Here is a 21,137-nt window from a genome sequence, read left to right as displayed (position 1 = left end):
AATGACATAAGCAATACGACATGATAAATTGCAATGTCGGCCTAAAAATAATAACAACCAAAATAATTAAATGACTGAATAATCTTCATTTCTGTTGCTCATTATAAAGGATACAAGTCCGTTCCCTTCCAAGACAATCCGAGTCAATCAGTACGAGGTCGCATAAGTGTTCGAGGTCGTCAGGTAGACTACCTTCCAAGATCAACGTTATCAATCCATTCGTGATCGAGGTCGACATTCATCCCCCTCCTCCTCCTCCTCATCATCATGTCACTAAGAAGAAAAGAATCGCTCAGAGGGGAACAGAAACGCCTCGTCAACATGACTCATGCCAAGAGCTTTGATGCAGCGGTAGGATATATCCCTTATATCTTAATCTACTTGATTGTTATATTTATTTCGCATGCATGAATAAAGAAATAAAATCTTGTTCTTGTTTTAGTTTGAATTATTGCCGTCATATTGTTTTCATTTTATTATCCCTTCCTCTTTATCTTTCACTTTCTATTCCTATCTCAATCTTCATCTTCATTTAGTCATCGTGTTAAAATCTATGTTTTTGTTATCGTTTTTAATATTATCGTTATTGTTATCATTTGTTAATATCGTTACAACATTACTGTTTGTGTGATTATGATTAATTATATCATTAATATTATTATCATTATCATAATTATGTTCATGGTAATGGTAATGGTTTATCGAATAATTTATGCGCAGCAAGAGGCTGAATTGCAGAATCTTTTTACAAGACAAAAACATGAATATAAACATGATAATAATACATTCAGTAATTACAAAATGCTTATCATATCAAAGTAGTACAATCTCTAAAAACAAACTTGCCTGATCAGATGAGTACGAGTTGGGTATCATGCATTATTTAAAAAAAAACAAGTATAGAAACACACTACAAGAGATTGTTGATTATTTTTGATATTTTAAAGCACGCTTGTCGTACTCATCAAGTTAAACTACGATTCGATTAAGCTACTATTATCATTATAATCACTACAGTGTTATCGTTTATATCGCCAGTAATATCAGGATCCTGTTGCATAAAAGCATGGGCGGAAATCCCAGGGGGGACAGGGGGACGTGTTCCCCCTACTGAAAATAGTAGGGGGACACAATATCAAATGTCCCCCCTACTATTTTGGGTCTTTAGTGATGCTAAGAAATATATCACTCAAAATGTGAATAAAACGTGCGTTTTCGAACGAGAAGACCTTTTTTTTTTTTGCTTGTCAAATATCTTTTCGTCGAAATGACCTTAAATTTTAGGTAATAGCCTTTTTTTTGTGAAATTTTCCAGACCCTTGTCCCCCCTACCTTTTGGGAGAGATTTCCGCCCATGCATAAAAGTTACCATTATGGTAACTTTGCCATCCAATTGTAACTTGTCTGGCATCCTTGATTCTGATTGGTTGGTGATCAACGTTACCATGGTAGTTACCATTGGATGGTTACCATAATAGTAACTTTTATGCAACGGGGCTCAGGTTGATTAATAATGGACATCCATCCATGTGCCATCCATCCATTCATTCATCTAATATAATTATTATCATTATTATATTTGTATTTTGTTATCTTTTGGGACTCCTGCCATTTACAAGCTTTTTCAAAAAAGATTTCAACAGGTGTTCCATTTTCCATTTATTTCTTTCACTTACAAGTTGCTATGCTTATATATTTGATCTATTTTTTTTATATACATGTGTATATAAACTGTACATATTGATGTTTTTTAATGGAAAAGAATGAATGAATTGCATTTAATGTATTCTTTCTTATTGTTTTAGGACCGTTATTCCTTGCTGAGAAGAATGTCATCATCCGATGTCTTGACGAACACACCGATGATCTTCTCTATCAAGAATGAATTAGGCAATCTAGCAAAGGTTCTTAAACTGTTTAAGGTATGAATATTCCCCCTCCTCTATCCTTCTTATTACCCCCTCCCCTCCTCCTCTCCCTCCTCCTTCTTCTTCCTTGTCTTCTACCTCATCACCATCTTCTTCTTCTTCTTCTTTGTCTTCTACCTCATCACCATCATCTTCTTCTTCTTCTTCTTTGTCTTCAACCTCATCACCATCTTCTTCTTCTTCTTCTTTGTCTTATACCTCATCAACATCTTCTTCATCATCATCATCACCATCATCATCTTCTTCATCATCCTTTTCTTTATCAGCGCAGTTGAGTATTATGCATATAGTAACTGCGATATATATATGGACATATTATTATCATCATCATCATCATCCTCAACCTCCTCCTCGTCATCATCATCATCACCGTCATCACCACCACCACCATCACCTCCACCACCACCACCACGACTGCCGCCACCCATTCTCCCTCTTTTAGTTATAACGTACCTTTCTTTAGTTTATGATTGTTACACGCGTGTATGGCTAGAATACAACCACCTCAAAATAATCGACTGTTCTTTCCATAATCCAAATTATTATTATCATTTTTTTTACAGGAAAATGACATCCGGGTACTTCATATTGAGTCGAGGAAAGCCAATGGAAAGGGCTCAGAACTTGAGATATTCGTTGATTGTGAGGGCAAGAAGAAGATGTTGAAAAACGTCATGGCTTTTATGAAGGATGCCATGTTGTTGACAGAGGTCATGACCCCACCTTCTAACACTTCGACCAATAAGAAGGAGACTGACAATAATGGTATGCGTTCATTTTTTTACTAACTAAAATGAATTAAATAAATTGATCAATTAGTATACTAGTATTATAAATAACTTATTCATTACAGTATATTCGCTTGTTTAGATCATATTATATTTTTTCATCTTATTCTTTAATTAATTAATTTATCCATTTACTTACTTATTCAACTATCTGTCCACGTTGTAATTTGTTTATTCAAATTCAAATTCAAATTCAAATTTATTTTCATTCTTCAAAATGATACAAATAAGTACAAGATAGATTGATTCAATTTGAATAAACAATAGCATGAACAAAATTCAATATTGGAAAAAAAATACATATTTGAAATTAATTTAAATATAAATTAACATACATGTCAAGTCAAATCAATACAATCAATATCATTAAATATAATTAAATCAATGCAATTATATATCATAAGAAGAATGGAGGGGTCCACTGAAAAGCACAGCTTGTATAATGTGTACCCCTCAAAAATAGATACAAGGAATATAGAAATATACGTAAAGTAATACATGAAAATAACGAAAAGGCAAATAATAATAGTAAATGACACGAAACAACACAACACAGGAACATGAGGTGGACAATAGGACGATTAAAACTGCCTAGAATATAGAAAGAAAATAGAGATAGGGAGAGGGATGCTAAGCTAATTTGCTGCATATATATATTATGTCTACACACATACATATATAATAAACACATACATATACATACACACACATACACATACATATACACACATACACACACACCCTCACACACACACCCATATACAATACACCATTGCACACGCACACACACACACCCACCCTCACTCGGACATACACACATACAATATAAAAGGTACAATATAATGTATAGACAAGCTATAACTTTTATATTTCAAATTTTATGTATAACTGGAAAAAAAATGAAATAAAAAATAATAATAAGGCTTTATGTTCTGTAAAAACATAAATAGATTAGCAAAAAATGCTACAAAATTTCAGTTTAAATAGTGAATATAATTCATTAGGAAATAAGGAGCATAAATTTTAATTTGTTTTTAAAGGAGAGTAAAGAACGGGCATCTTTAATCTCATCGTCAAGGGAATTCCAAAATCTTGGACCTGTATATAAATAAGTATTTTGTGCTAGATGCGTTCTGAGGAGGGGCAAGTGATATTCATTTGACTGCCTGGTGGGATAGTTATGGAGGGATTGGTTTTGGTGAAACATAGAGTCAAATATGCGTGGCAACGAATTATTTTTGTATCTATACATGAATTGACCTAATTGAAATAAATATAATTTTTTTATTTTCATGATTTTATGTTCCAGAAACAATTGATCTGTATGAGAACGAACTGGTGCATTACATACAATTCGGAGTGTTTTCTTTTGTAAAATTAGTATTTTGTCCAATAAAGAATTATGGGTATTTCCCCATGCTCATATTCCATAATTAAGGTACGGTAAAATCAAGGAGGAATATAACATGAGTAATGTGACCGGAGGAAAATAGTGTTTTAACTTATTAATTACACCAATATTACGAGATAATATTTTGCTCACATTAAGAACGTGGGGTTTCCAAGAAAGCTTATTATCAACTGTAATTCCTAAAAATTTAATTTGGGAAACACATTGTAAAGGTGTATCATCAAAGATAATGTCAGAAGGTAAAGATTCAATAGAATTACTAAATATCATATATTTGGTTTTGTTTAAATTAAGAGATAGTTTATTGGCGCGTATCCATTGAGTCAAATTAAGCAGTTCCAAATTCATGATCTGAACTAGAGTTTCAGGGTTTTTGTGAGCAAAAAATACATTGGAATCATCTGCAAAAAGAATGAACGAAAGAATGTCAGATGATCTGTGAAAATCGTTAATGTAAATAATGAATAAAAGAGGCCCTAATATACTACCTTGTGGGACACCACAATTAATGACATGTTGATCAGAGATATGATTATTTAAATAAACATATTGTTTTCTATTTTTAAGGTAATTCCTGAACCACTCCAAGGCAATTCCACGTATTCCATAATGAGAAAGCTTGTAAAGTAAAATGTCATGGTTAATAGTGTCAAATGCCTTGGAGAAGTCCAGGAATATACCAATTAGATGCGAATGATCATCTAAAGAATGGGCTACTTTATGCACAAAATTTAAAAGAGCGTGGATAGTGCTATGTTTTTGTCTAAAACCAAATTGGAAGTTACTGAATATATTATTGATTTTAAGAAATTTAGTTGTTCTAATAAAAATTAATCTTTCTAAAATCTTAGAAAGAGAAGAGAGCAAGGATATAGGACGGTAGTTACCAGCATCAAGCTCGTCTCCCTTTTTAAATAAGGGAATAACTTTCGCAAGTTTCATTTGTTGAGGAAAAATACCACTTAAAATAGATTTATTCAATATATGTGTCAAGGGCTCAACAATAGACGATATGGTTCCTTTTAATATAAAATTACTTATGTCATCATGACCAGCACTGTGTTTATTTTTTAAGGAGGAAACAATATCGGTCACTTCATAAATAGTAGTCGGATAGAAGAAAATGGAATTGGCATTAGGTTGTCCCAAGAATTTAGAAAAATGCTTATTAGATTGTGGAATTTTTTGTGCCAAATTTTCCCCTATCGTAGAAAAGTATGAATTTAAAACATTGGCGATTTCTGTGGGATCTTCTATATTCCGATTATTAAATCTTATTTTAGTAATATTTGATTTCTTTTTTGAAATATTCAAAGCTTGCTTAATAACTTTCCATGTGTTTTTCATATCATGTTTATATCGTTCTAATGGAATCGAGTAATATTTCTTTTTTTCTGCACGCAAGACTTTTATTAATGTATTTTTATAAGAAGTATACTTGATTTTTGAATGTTCATTCTTCTTTCTTTTGAATTTATAGTACAGTCGGTTTTTTTTATTAATTGAGCGCAAGAGGGAGTTAGAAATCCAGGGAAGTCTTGGTGATGTTTTATAATTAACTCGATTATCATTCTTTTTAGGAATATGATCATCTAGATGTTTTTTAAAAATACTTAAAAAATTGCCTAAAGATAAATCGACATCGTCAGTGTTATAAACGCGAGACCAGTCAACTCTATCTAAACTGACACCAAGACTAGCTAATTTTTCTGGGGTGGCCCTACGTCTAGCTGGTATGGGATATACTTTATTTAAGGAACATTTAAGATTAAAAAATGACATAATTGGATAATGATCAGTAATATCAGAAAGGACTATTAACGATTCTGGGGGTGGTAATGAGTTACATAGAATATTGTCAAGGAGAGTGGCTGAGTGATTACTAACACGCGTAGGTTTAGAAATTAATGGCAAGAACGAGGCTGAGTAAAGTGTTTCAAGAAACTCATGTGAGAAATTGTTGTTAGCATGTTTTAATAGATCGATATTAAAATCGCCCATTACAAATACATCTTTGTTGACAAAACTAGCATTACTCAGAATAGATGTTAAAAATTGAAGGAAATCATTATTGTTTGAGTTTGGGGGTCTATAAATAATTCCAACTATTATATTTTTGCTATGAGGAATAGAAATTTCAATAAATAGTGACTCAATAAACTCATTCATAAAATTAAGTTCGTTTAGGACAGTGAATTCAAAATTAATGGAAAGATAAAGTGCTACGCCCCCACCCAACTTTTTTGATCTGTTATTAACAATAAAATCATATCCATCTATTGCGTAAGGTAAATTTGTGTCTGTGGAAAGCCAAGTTTCGGTCAAGCCAATAACTGAGAAAGAATTTTTATTTTGGTTGTCTAAAAGAATCTGAAGGTCTTCAAAATGTTTACTTATGCTTCTGATATTCATATGCAGTAAGGAAAATGAGTTTTTAGAATTTTTTTTTTGTTACTTCTTTTAATTGTAATTGAGTAATGTATTTCGAGGAGGGAATTGGAAGTGAACATTGATTAGAATCATTGGCATAATTTAACTCCTCAGATGATAGATTAAAGTTATCTGCAAAATTATTATCATATGAGGCAGAAGAGGTATCAAAGTCACTGGATTCTCTATCAGATGAATCATTATCATAAAAATTGAAAGAGGAGTTATTTGTATCAACCATTTAAAAAATTTATCAAAACAGGAGAAGCATAAAACATTAATAAATTGTGAGGAAGATGGAATAATCCAGCACTTCTTAAGCAGCATCTCAGCAAGCATCTGAAGAAAGGAAAAATGGAGATAGTCAGGCAAGAAGACAGATACAAACACAACACAGAACAAACATGAAATACTCTCATTTAGAAAAAAGTAACAAACGAAAACACAAATAGTATCTCTCATCTTTGGAGGTGTATCATGCGGTGCTCCAGCACCGCATGAAAATAAGAACAACCTTTGTGTATTCATTCATCTAATCATTCATCCACCAATCGACCCTTCCTTGCTTTTTCATCCATCAATTTATTCCTCTCATCTCCATTCATCCATCCATAAATAAATAAATAAATAAATAAATAAATAAATAAATTCATTCATTCATTCATCCACCCACCCACCCATCCATTCATCCTTCCATCCATCCACAGACTCAACCACTCACCCACCACCCCACCCATCTATCCGTCCATCCACCCACCCACCCACCCACCCACCCATCCATCCACCCATCCATCCACCCACCACCCATCCATCCTCCCATCCATCCATCCATCCACACCTACCATCCATCCACCCACCACCCACCCATCCATCCATCCATCCATCCACCCAACCATCCATCCATCAACCTATCTATCCATCAATTAATTAATGCATTCATTTATTCATTCATCCATTCACTCATTCATTTATTCACTCATTCATTCATTCTTTCTTTCATCCATCCATATATCCATTCATTCATTCATTCATCCATCATTCTTTCCATCATACACCTATCCATCCATCCATTCATTTAATGATTAATTAATTCAATCATTCATTTTTATTATAGTTTATTTCATTTTTTCACAGCAGGATGGAAGAACAAAGTGCCTGATTTTCCTCGCAATATCTCATCCATCCATTCATCCATCTGTCCATCCATCCATCCATCCGATCCATCCATCCATCCATCCATCCATCCATTCATTCATTCATTCATTTATTTATTCATTCATTCATTCATTCATTCATTCATTCATTCATTCATTCATTCATTCATTCATTCATCCATCTGTCCATCCATCCATTCATTCATCCATCCATCCATCCATCCATTAATTAATTCATTATGATATGTTGTTTCTTTTTTCACAGCAGAATGGAAGAACAAAGTGCCTGATTTTCCTCGCAAAATCTCAGACTTGGATAAAAGTGCTAACAGGGTATTAACATACGGGCCGAACTGATGCAGATCACCCGTAAGAAACTTAATCTAATTAGAGCCCCATTTTTTAATTTAGTAACGTTCCAAATTGTCATTTAGTTCCATAAAGAAAAAAAAGCTTATATCCAAGCTTGTTTTTGCAGATCGGAGTTTAGCACTCTTTTCATTTTATATTGTTTAATGTTCACTGACGTAGCCCCAATAATAATGATTGAAATTTTATGGGGGCGGTATGATATCTTAAGTTGGAGGCAATGCAAAATTTCTATAAAAATGCGAGCGCGCGAAGCAAGAGAACCCCCAAATTATGATTGTTTTTATTTTGTTTTTCTACGATTAGTTCCATGATAAAGATAAATGAATGGTAATGGCAAAACAACATCAAAAGAGTCACAAGAGAAACAAAGGAAACAATATTACGCGCGAAGGGCTGGCGGGATTGACTAAGGAGTCGTCAGTCCCATTGAACTTGCGTCATCATTGTATTCATTACCCGGGAGCTTAGGGTCTTCTCTTCGTAGTAAATTACCATGAAGATCACCATGTCTAGCAATGCACGAAGACGTGGATGATGCATCGCTCATCATGTCATTTAAGCGGCAATCTGAGTGATATTTATATTACATATTATTTCTTTCTGGTAATCATTTTCTTCACTAATCACTCTTTCCTATATTTCGCGATGTAAATTAAATGAGTGCCTCTTTGCTCTTTACAACATTATGTGGTTAATATTTCTCATGCTTTTTTAAAACTTTTTTTTTTCATTTCAACCCTCGTCTCCCCTCGTGCATTTTGTCTTGCAGGGATTCAAAGACAACGAATATAGACAACGGCGGAAAGTCTTCGCCGATATTGCTTACAAATACAAACAGTAAGATTTGATATCGCATGTTATCATATGGAATAGGGCGTTAATCGTGGCTGTGATTGGTCAATTATCTGTGTCACGTGTTATTGTTCTTTGTCAAAATATGGAATAGCTGGTGCATAACTTTTGACTGTGATTTGTCAGTTATCTGCGTCACGTGTCATTGCAATTTGTCAAAGTATGGAATAGTGCATCGTGACTGTGATTGGTCAGTTATCTGTATCACGTGTCAGGAATGGGGTATAGTTAGTTATTTACATCACGTGTCAGTGTTAAATTTATTAGTTCATTTTTGCACGCCCGCACCGAGATTATATTCCCGCACAGACATCCCTGGATATTCCTGCAGTTTAAAGCATTTTGATTGGTCCGCCCGGACTCCAAGGACGTTATTCCCATATTTTGATTGGTTGTTTAAAGTCATGACGTCAGTCAGCGCAATCAAATTAGTTTTAATCGTGCATGAAGGGAAGATATACGGGAACGAAAAGAATGGAAAAGCCCTACAAAGTTGTTTATAACATCTCTTTAAATAACATGATAACCGTTTCTTAAACATGTTAACGCGTGACGTAAATCTATATTAAGACATGGGTTTGCGTCATTAAATGCTAGCTCCTTCAACACAGATAATAATTTATTTTGATGAAAACATTATTAAATTTTTCCTGGTGTCGATGTATACACCACTGGTATTAAAGTTAAAGCATCTGAACCTTTCTTTAACAAAATATTTATTGGTTTCCTATCATACAAAATTGCAATATTTTGACAAAATGGTAAAAAAGAAGGAAGCTCCCATCAAAACCACCGAAGAAAAAAATAATAAAAATTGATAAAGATATATTAGGAAACAATATCGACAGAATGATATAAAATATCGGGGCATGACCAGGTGGGTGTTTCATAAAGCTGTTCGTAACTAGAGCGACTTTAGGAATGACTGGTGATCCTTTCTTGTGGTAAATGGTATATTCATTGGCGATGGTTAAGCGCAGAAGAAAGGCTCACCAGTCGTTCTTAAAGTCGCTCTTAACTTACGAACAGCTTTATGAAACGGCCCCCGGGTGGTTATTTCATAAAGTTGTCCGTAAGGCTGTTCGTAAGTTAAGAACGACTCATACGACTGGTGAACCTTTCATACGCGCTAAATAATCACTAATGTCTTCAAAACAAAACACTTTTAAACACGGCTTTCCATTTATTGTAATGATTTGTTTTCACCCCCATCCCTTCTCTTAGACTTATTTGTAATTATGTTATGATTATATCGTTTGTTTACTTTACATGTATTAATATGATTTATTCTATACTTTAGGGGCCAATTTATACAAGCAGTTATGCTTTCTTTGACCCCTCCACGTGTAATATATCTTGTAATGTCAATGATTTGTATATACGTATATTTTTAAATTGTGGAAATAAATTTGAATTGAATTGAATTGAACCAATGAACAATAGTGAATATCATTTACCACAAGAAAGGATCACCATGCAGTCCCCACACAGCAAAAACTGTGGTGTTAACCGGTGTACATAGAGGACCACACCAGTTATTTTACACCGGTGTTAAATTGGTGGCGTTAGTTTTACACCTATAGGTGTTATTACAACACCTTTTGTTGCTACATTTACACTCTTTGGTGTTATGTTTAAGTGTGCTTCCGCTTTCTCTTTTTTTCTCAAAAACATTGCAGTGAGCAACTTTTTAGGAAAAATTATGACATTAAAGGGTTTCCATATTGATGAGTTAATATTGAAATAAGGGAACTTCACAAAATCTCATACAAATTCTTCCACATGCATAAAAACATGTTGTGATCCTTAATATTTTTTATAGAATTTTTGAGATTCCTGAAGAAATGAAAAAAAGAACAAGCAAAATACTCTTAACAAGATTATGTTGCTGGTGATATCTTGAAACAAATCTATTGCAAGGAAATAGTTTTTTTCTTTTTATAAATGTATAATTGTGAAAGGTGTGTGTGCAGCGCTTTGTAAAGGAAAAGGAGTCATACCTTCATAATATGTGTCTTCGATAACGAGTTACCGTCTTTTAATATTCAATTTCAATTCAATTCAATTCTTTATTTCATTTCCATTCAAACATAATACAAACTTACAAAGTAATATAAAGCAATACAAATCAAGTACAATTTTATAGGGCATTCTTACTTCGTAAAAACAGAAATAAACAGTATAATAATAGAGCAGAAATGGAAATGAGGGGGATCCACTAAAAGCAAAGCTTGTAAAGTGTGGATCCCCCTGGAAATAATAATAACAATATTATCAATACCTGTTTGAAAATTATATCATAATTCTAGCTTGTATATCTTGTTCTGGCTGTACGTTATTTACCAATCACTTAACTTAGATAAAACCGATGTATTTAGTCATCACTTTGCCACATTCTCTTGTGTTTTTTTTGGGGGGGGGTGAGCGGGGAGGGATTGCTTTTGTTACTTTTCTTGTTTGTGTAACAAACATGTGATTGGCAATCACTTAATAATTTTGTAAAGGATAGGCGCCAAATCAAATAAAGTCATTTGGATAGGATTGGGTGAAGCCTCACCCGATACGTTTATGTGGTTATTAAGTGGGAGCCGCTTCCCATATAATGTATATAATTCTAGCGTGTATATCTTGTTCTGGCTGTACGTTATTTACCAATCACTTAACTTAGATAAAACCGATGTATTTAGTCATCACTTTGCCACATTCTCTTGTGTTTTTTTTTTTTGGGGGGGGGGTGAGCGGGGAGGGGATTGCTTTTGTTACTTTTCTTGTTTGTGTAACAAACATGTGATTGGCAATCACTTGATAATTTTGTAACGGATAGGCGCCATATCAAAATAAAGTCATTTGGATAGGATTGGGTGAAGCCTCACCCGATACGTTTATGTGGTTATTAAGTGGGAGCCGCTTCCCATATAATGTATATACCACAAAATGAGGGACCCTATACACTTATAGCGTAATTGTGCGCGCGAGGATATAATCCCATAATTAATCCCCTACGAGCTCATTATCCAAAATATGCTAGGTATATCGAGATAATGAATGTCTTGGGAGAATTACATCATCAGAGAAGTTAAAACCTATTAAAGTAACGGATATCTTCTTCGAAACGCATCCCTCAAAAAGTTTTTCCTTTATGTGACCCTATATATTTTCTTTACGTCACATTTTTCTATTTTTTTCGCCCCTTTATGCTTACAATAATCTTTGTCGACACCCTTACCAAGAAAATTGACAACATTATCAGTCAGATAGCTCACCAAAAGCACGCACTTACTTGTTAAAAAAAAACTACCATCCTCGGCATCACACCACCGGGGAAAAGAAAGAAACAAATTAATCAATGAATATTCTGCCACAACCATCCCCCCTGTTTTGTATAACTATGTACATGTATATAATTGTTTCCAATTATAGATCACTTGTAATATTTTGATTGATTTGAGATTGATTTTATACCAATAAATATGAAAAAAACTAACTAAATGAATAAAATATGGTTACAAGGATGTAGGCGGTTTGGGTATAGGAGAGGGGTCCACATGTTGAGGAGGTGGAACTGAAATAGGGAATATTAGAACAGATACCACATCAAAAGAAACATATTCCTGAATAATATTATTGAGGTTAAATATAGGTGTGTGTTTTTTTCTAATAGGGTCCGGGGGGGTGCGCGTCATTGGCGCAATGAACCCCCCCCCCCCAAAAAAAAAATGGGGGCTATTATGGCGGGCGTATCGTAAGGCATTTTTTCCATTTCTATTACAAAAGTCCAATTTTGTGATAGATTTCGACACATAATATTACCCTTCTCTCATTCCCTTTCTTTCCTTATTTTTCCCTTGGTCATTATTTTTTTGAGGGGGGGGGGTAAGCGCCTTGAGCCCCTACCATCTATACGCCTCTGGTGCGCGTCAACATTATTTGAATTAAATTATTGATAGTTTTATGAACAAACAAATACCCATTATGATATAGATATATTATGAACATAACAGTGAATACTAAAGAACATATATCAATAGATTGAATTGATTCTGAACCGAAAATAATGACAAGGAAAAGAGATGAATGATTGTAATTAATAAACCAATAGAAAACAAAAACAAACGTACTGAAGAAATTATTATTATAAACTAATGTTAACAATTCATTACGTTTTCTTTTTCTTATTTTTCCTTTCCTCCTCTAGCGGTGAACTCATTCCACGCGTTGAATATACAGATGAAGAAACAAGAACATGGTGAGTATAATTAGTCTTGTTTCCTTGTAATACGAAAAAAGATAATTTTCATCATTATCAGCATCGTCGTCGTCATTATGATATGATGATGAGGATGATCCTCATCTTCATCATCATCATCAACATCATCATCACATCATCATCATCAACATCATCATCATCATCATCATCATCATCATCATCACATCATCATCATCATCATCATCATCATCATCATCATTATCATCATCATCATCATCACCACCACCAATACCATCATCATCCTCATCATAATTATCAGCACCACACCACCACCACCAATACCACCACCAACACCATCATCATCCCCATCATAGTTATCACCACCATCTCCCCACCACCACCATCATCATCATTATTACCATGATTACCATCACCACCACCACCTCCGCAATCATCGTCATCAGCAGCAACAACTGCATGACAGTGGAAATGATCATGACATTCTCTGCACGAATCTTTATTATACAATAATGTCGAAAACATCATTAATAAAAACTTATTTACATGAACTTTTCATGTCAGGGGCGTGGTCTTTTCGGAACTCAACAGATTGTATCCTACGCATGCGTGTGAGGAGTACATGAACAATTTCAATATTTTGAAAAGAGATGGAGTATACAGGTGAGACATGCAGTTAACAATCATTGTAGTTTGATATCAGTTTGGATTGATAAGATATAAAAGATTCCAGAGGAGGGGGAACCGAATTTAATAATGGAGGTTGGTAATGGAATTTAACCAACGACGTGTTTAGGTCACTTTATAAATTTGTTCTGCCACTTTTCATTACTTTTATTTTGTGCTCTAATCGTGCAATCATTACTTGTAAAAATTGTAACCTTTCATGATGTTTTTATTCTAGTAAAAACAAAATCATTAAAAGATATTGTGAGAAATTGTTTATGAAGTCCATTATGTAGTGATATAAGCAAGCTGGGTCCATTTTTTTTTCTTCGTTTCTATTAGTTTATCCTCGCTTGAAAATATAAGAACTGAGTCCAGTCAACTCCCTCCCGTGCATGCAGGCCGCTCAGGCGCCTCTTGAGCCAATTGGCATATGATAAGACAGTATCATGACAAAGTCACTGCATGAATTAAGGAGAAGTCCTGTTATAAATATACGTTTTTTCAGAGAGAAATATGAAACGTTATACTAATAGCTGTTTGAGTGATTACTCTTGTCCTTATTTGTGTCTTATTCTCGAATACAGAGAGGACAAAATACCACAGTTGGAGGATGTCTCCAGATTTCTCAAAGGTATGCAGTTATTAATTTTTTTTTCTTCTTTTTTTTCTTCCTTTTCTTTGGTGACTATTGTAGATTGTTGTGGGGCTGCAATACAATTATTCCAATCGCTGTGGCTTGTGGGCTCTGCCCCCGGTCCACAAACAAACAATAATAAAAACGAGGAAAATATAAAAGGGAAAATATATCATTTTGTTGAATACTAATTAACAATTTATCACAAATTTAAACTTTCATTTTAATAAGGCGAAAATTTTCGATTGCTTGCGACTTTTTGAAAATGAATTTTCCTTCATACATGGCCGTACCCGGCAGGGGACAGTTCCCATAGGAAAATTTGCATATTTACTGAAAATTTACACAATATTTACCAAAAGTATGCACGAAATCCTTCGATTTCTCTTCACAAAAAATAATGCAAAAGCGTCCCAAATGACAAGCTCGGTCGCTTTTGCACTCTTGCCTTCGAGATTTATCTAAAAATTTATGCGTCCTGCCCCCCCCCCAGCAAAAAAAAAAAAAAATCCGCGTATTACGGCCATGTCCTCCTACGCCTTGTTGTGCCACTGCTGCAAACAATAAGAATCAATATTCAATGAAGAATAAGTGATTGAGGGGTTCTTATAATTACATAATATCGGATACTTTTTCAATATTCTTTTTATCATAGGCATATCTTTCTTGTAGCCTGATTTACGTCGCAGAACTTGAGTCGCAAATCTGATGAAAGCTATACCTTATCCACTGGGTGGAGGTTATGCCTGTTATAATCATTCAGTCAAAAATCAATCTTAACTTACGCCTGCATAATGAATTCGTTGATCTGTTCTGTCCTTTTTAGAACAAACTGGCTTCCAGATAAGACCGGTTGCCGGATACCTATCCTCCCGAGATTTCCTTGCCGGTTTAGCGTTCCGGTTATTCCATTGTACACAGTATGTCCGGCATTCTTCGTGTCCGTTCTACACTCCGGAACCGTAAGTGTAATTGGCATTCAAATGTGAAATGACAATTTTCATGTAATTTTTGTTACTTTCTTATTTGGGGGAAATAACGATAAAATCGCAAGTATATAAAAGCCCACAAAATATGATTTGAGTACAAAAGTATAATAGTACAAGAACAATATAATATAATGTTTATATACCACAATTTCTATATTAATTTTGTAATAAATTGATAATATTTCGTGTTTAGTTTTAATTATGTTTAGGCCTCTGTATACACTTGTTACCGAAGGAGTGAAATAAATAAAACTGGCACAACATACAAATCAGTATGTTATAAATAAAAAAAATTAACATCACTAAATAATTTTTCTTACTTTATTGTTTGTAATTTACAAAGGATGGATATTTTGTTAAGATCTGTTTAACGAATCACTTTATAACATTTAACAATATACGAGGGCAATTACCAATAGTTGATGAATTAATGATGAATATTATTGGAAAAGGGAACTTCAGTATATGAAATTTCATTCCAATTTTGGATATCGAATGTTTATTTGTTTCCACCTCTTCGTTCTAGGGATTGCTGCCACGACTTACTCGGTCATGTTCCTTTGCTGGCGGACAAAAGTTTTGCTCAATTTTCACATGTAAGCTCAATATTTTTATTTTTCTATTATTCGACAAGAATTATCACGATTCGCATGGAGGATTGGTTACAAACAATAACATTTGTTGAATTTTACCCTATAATATATCCATCAATTAAAGTTTAAAAAAAAACTTTCAGCATGACTTAAATATGATTATGTAATTTCATACTGCGACAATCGTTTCATGATTTTAAAATCCATTAATTATGTTACTTTAGATATGAATGTGATTAATAATTTTGTAACCTTTGATATACATGTAAATGTGAATGTACCCAGCAAAAACTGTGGTGTTAACCGGGTGTACATAGCGGACCACACCAGTTATTTTACACCGGTGTTAAATTGGTGGTGTTAGTTTTACACCTATAGGTGTTATTACAACACCTATGGTTGTTACATTTACACTCTTTGGTGTTGTGTTCAATCTCTAGGGTGTTATTTTAACACCTCAGCATGCGATCCTCTATTAACACCAATTGGTGTCAGTTTTAACCCCACAGATTTTACAGTGTATCCTCTAATAGAAGCACCTATACCCCCCCCCAAAAAAAACTTTCAAACTGACTTTCACTACACAGTTAGTTTACCATAACCTAGATGTTACATAAATTATATTTTTTAAATAATGTGATACCATTTCTGCCTTCGATTCTGTGGAAGGACATAATTACCAAAAGTTACTCATTAAAATTCGAGTGCTATACTCTTTATGAATTAAATTCAAATAAAAAAGGGGGTTGCTTAGGAAGTTTGTATGAGATCAACCCTCATTATGATTGCTTTTGTTTTTGGATAATGAAAGTTAACCTTTTTCTGCGTATATTGTATGTTTGTTTCTTTTTAGGAGATTGGATTGGCTTCGTTAGGAGCGTCAGATGAGGACATCAATAAACTCACAACGGTGAGAAAAATGATGATTTATTTTTTTTTCTCTTTAACCCTTCCACAGGGTTCCTTTATTTAAAATCGCTATAATAAATATTTTCAAACAATACATAATTGAATAATTAACACAGTATATGACACATGATCTCTCATTCCTTGAGCAAGATATGAAAATCTGAACGAAAAAAAATTATGGAAAGTCGAAATACTATAATATTAGAGAATCTGGTTATTACCGCCTCCCGCGGATGCGGATCTATTCTTCGAAGTCACGGATCCGCAGTTGATTGAATGTGGCAGTCATTTTTTATTGTTTTAGTTTCTCATCTATCTTTTATTTACCATTCTAATTCTCTCTGAACAGTGTTATTTCTTTACGGTTGAGTTTGGGCTATGTAAACAAGACGGCCAGACCAGAGCTTATGGAGCGGGACTCCTGTCCTCTATCGGTGAACTCAAGGTAAGCTATCCCATAATTTGAAACAGTCCATTAATTTGAATATATTCAGAACGGTTACCGTACCTCATCAAATTTATATAAAGAATAAAAGAAGAATATTCTAGTCAAAGTGCTCTGATAAAAAACTTACTCAGGACGCCAGAATACAATATTATTATTAAAACAATAGACCTATAAAGTATTAGTTCAAAAGATACCGTAAGCTTTTTTGACATCGTTTTATTTTAAATATTATGTTAAGTGCTCCTCGCGTAATGTATCTACCTTAATTTGACTGGATAATTATCATAAGTGCATCAGAATCAATAGTCATATTTACATGTTTGATTAAAAAGCGAGATGTGCTGATTTAAACACCCAATATGCAGTTTTAACACACGAAAAGAAATTCAGCACCAAAAAATACATAGCCACACTACTACTACTACTACTACTATTACTACTACTATTACTATTACTACTACTATTACTACTACTACTACTACTACTACTACTACTACTACTACTACTACTACTACTACTACTACTACTATACTACTACTAGTACTAGTATTATTACTACTACTATTACTACTACTACTACTATTACTTCTACTATTACTGCTACTACTACTACTACTAATATTACTACTACTAATACTACTAATACTACTAATACTACTAATACTACTACTACTACTATTACTACTACTACTACTACTACTACTACTACTACTACTACTACTACTACTACTACTACTACTACTACTACTACTATTACTACTACTACTACTACAACTACTACTACTACTACTACTACTACTACTATTACTACTACTATTACTACTACTACTACTACTACTACTACTACTACTATTATTACTACTACTATTACTAACTACTACTACTACTATTACTACTACTACTATTACTACTACTTCTACTACTACTTCTACTACTACTACTACTACTACTACTACTACTACTACTACTACTACTACTACTACTACTACTACTACTACTACTATTACTACTACTACTACTACTACTACTATTACTACTACAACAACTATTACTACTACTACTACTACTACTACTACTACTACTACTACTACTACTACTGCTACTACTACTACTACTACTACTACTACTACTACTACTAATAATAATAATAATAATACTGCTACTACTACTGCTACTAATAATTCTACTATCGCTACTGTAATTAAATATGTGTCTACTTGTCTATTCAATGGCGCACGACTACGAGACTTTCATTTTTAGAAGAGTTATGCTGTTCCATACCAACTTGTTATTTTTTATGAATGCTATTTCGCTTGTACAAAAGTCCGCTTTTTTGTTACATCGAATTCCTACGTAAATTTGTACTTGTTACCCAGCATGCATTGTCAGCGGACGCGAAGGTACTGCCCTTTCACCCGGATGTGACGTCAAAGCAGGAATGTTTGATCACGACTTACCAAGAAGCCTATTTCATCTCCAAGAGCTTTGAAGAAGCCAAACAACAAATGAGGTACATAAGCATATAAAGAAAATGAATGAATAAAAAAAAGAAAAACAACGAAAAACAAAAGTAAAAGGAAATAGAACAACAAAAACGAAAAGAAAAAGAGATATTAAAAGAAAGTGAAAATTGAGAAAGAAAAATAGATATAAAGATAAATAAAAAAAATCTGACAAGGAAAAAGTTGTCTTGCTAAAACAAAGGGAAAATGCCATCCAAATATAAACAAAAGAGAGGGTGGGATCACTCAAATAGGGGTCATTCAGGGGCGGCACCACAGACTGAGGGCAGTTGCGATCACCCTTATGATTTAAGTCAGGTATAATAATAATAATAGCTGGATTTCGCGCTTTTTGCCTGAGGATACAAAGCGCTGCTATTATTACCCCGGCTTTAGCTCGAGCTACCATCACCAGCGCTCAGTGCATTCAAGGAAATAATCCTGCCGGGTACCCATTCACTTCACCTGCATGGGTCGAGTGCAGCACAGTGTGGATGATTTTCTTGCTCAAAACACGCCATGGCTAGGATTCGAACCCACGACCCTCTGTTTGAAAGGCCTATATTAGCCTATATTCTATATTCGTATATTTGATAAAAAAATAAAGAGGGGGAAAAAGGAAAAAAAGGGAGCAAAGGAACTAAGGAAGAAAGGAGAGTAAAAAAAGAAGCCTATCGATCAAAATATCCTGCATCGCCCCCAGGTCGGGGGCACTTCCCCAAAACTTTGGCACATATACCCACGTTTGGGATTTAAGGCAATGATCAGAATTACTAGTAAATGAGAAATGAAACCCTTGAATTTTTCAGTCTGTAAAATGACATAATCATAAGTGCAGTTAAGTGGAAGTTTTGCGAAAAAATGATAAAAGGGATTCAATAGTCATTGAAAAATAGTTATTTGAGGAAGAGAATTCTTCGAAGCACTATATTGACGGGTTTCATGAAAACATATGAAGTATTGAAATTAAATTGTATAAAAAATGGTGAGGGGGGGGGCATTAAACTAAAACACAGTGATATTTTTTGCCATACATATGCACATTGCACATTAGGATAGACTTAAAAAGTTGAGAGTTTGAAAGATTATAGGCTAAGCATGAACGCAGATTATAACTCCCACCCGTTTGAATTTAAAGGTATTGTTTAACTTTGTGAGCAGCCGATTTAAAAAATTCTCAAACCAAGATGAAACATGTGTACAAGTGCATGTATTAGAACTAATAAACCCTGATAACAACCATTATTGAGAATGAAAAGCTAAAACTACAAGGCAAACCCCGATTTTGTAAATAGGCGTCTTATAGACACCTAAATAGTACACATAAGTGTATGAGATGAAATTAAGAAGGTGTTTCCGGTCACTTTATATTTCAATTTTTGAAGCACTAAATAATCATTTTTGAACGCAATTTTTTCTGGGCTTCATTTTTGGAACATATCACAGACACAGGTGACAAGTGTGACCTTCTAGCTCAGATTTTTTAAAAGTCAAACCAATGTTAACCAATCACTTTAAGAAAGGGAATACATTATTTATATATCCATATCCAATAACTTATAACATGTGAATTATTTACAGTGCAATGATTTACCAATTATTATATTTTTTACCCATAGGGAATTTGCAGCCACCATCAAGCGTCCGTTCGAGGTACGCTATGACCCCTACACATCGAGTGTAGAAGTCCTCAAGTCGCCACGTGATGTATGTGACGTCATCAATACTGTGAGAGATGAACTGACGATCCTCATGCAAGTCTTGGTCAAACTGCAATCGAAATTCGATAGTTGAATAAATTTTATTTGTCGACCCAAATATTAAAAAAAACAAGGTTGAAAATCCAATGGATAGCACTTGCTCTGCGTGTGTGTGGGTGTGTATGTGGGTGTTGTAGGGGAAGGGTGGAGACCCCACCCATATTTTATAAACAAAAGTGTACGACCCTATTAATGTACAATATTATTAATACATTTAATCAATTTTCAGTAAGTAACTTGTCGTCAAATTGAATTAAACTATAGGCCTATATTGAACACCGTTGAATCACTGCCGTAAATCCGGGGGGGGGGGATATATCCCCCCACTTTTCGAGGAGGGGGGATGGCCTGTACAAACATCCCCCCACACTTTTTACGGAAGAAATGAAAAAAAAATCACAAGAGATAATTGTTTTGTTGGTGAAAATTCTTCCTAAAATACCGCTTAACAAATAAAACAATATTATTGGATC

At 34.0% G+C, this 21,137-nt stretch overlaps 1 protein-coding gene across 1 annotated transcript; it reads left to right on the top strand.

The window, feature by feature from the left end:
- The first annotated feature begins 256 nt into the window (after window positions 1-256).
- LOC121406329 (tryptophan 5-hydroxylase 1-like) lies at window positions 257-20,907 on the top strand. The gene is given in 14 exon segments (XM_041597354.1): window positions 257-351; window positions 1,806-1,922; window positions 2,492-2,693; window positions 7,977-8,080; window positions 8,853-8,920; window positions 13,131-13,181; window positions 13,725-13,823; window positions 14,414-14,460; window positions 15,290-15,425; window positions 15,979-16,048; window positions 16,899-16,955; window positions 17,304-17,399; window positions 18,779-18,912; window positions 20,524-20,907. Coding segments are annotated over 14 exon segments (1,440 nt in total). The 5' UTR covers window positions 257-267; the 3' UTR covers window positions 20,699-20,907.
- The last annotated feature ends 230 nt before the right edge of the window (window positions 20,908-21,137 follow it).

The sequence above is a fragment of the Lytechinus variegatus genome, chromosome 19, assembly GCF_018143015.1.
Source record: "Lytechinus variegatus isolate NC3 chromosome 19, Lvar_3.0, whole genome shotgun sequence".
In the NCBI taxonomy this organism is placed as follows: Eukaryota; Metazoa; Echinodermata; class Echinoidea; order Temnopleuroida; family Toxopneustidae; genus Lytechinus; species Lytechinus variegatus.
The sequence above is the reverse complement of the archived record's forward strand: the minus strand, read 5'-3'. Positions and strand labels throughout refer to the sequence as shown.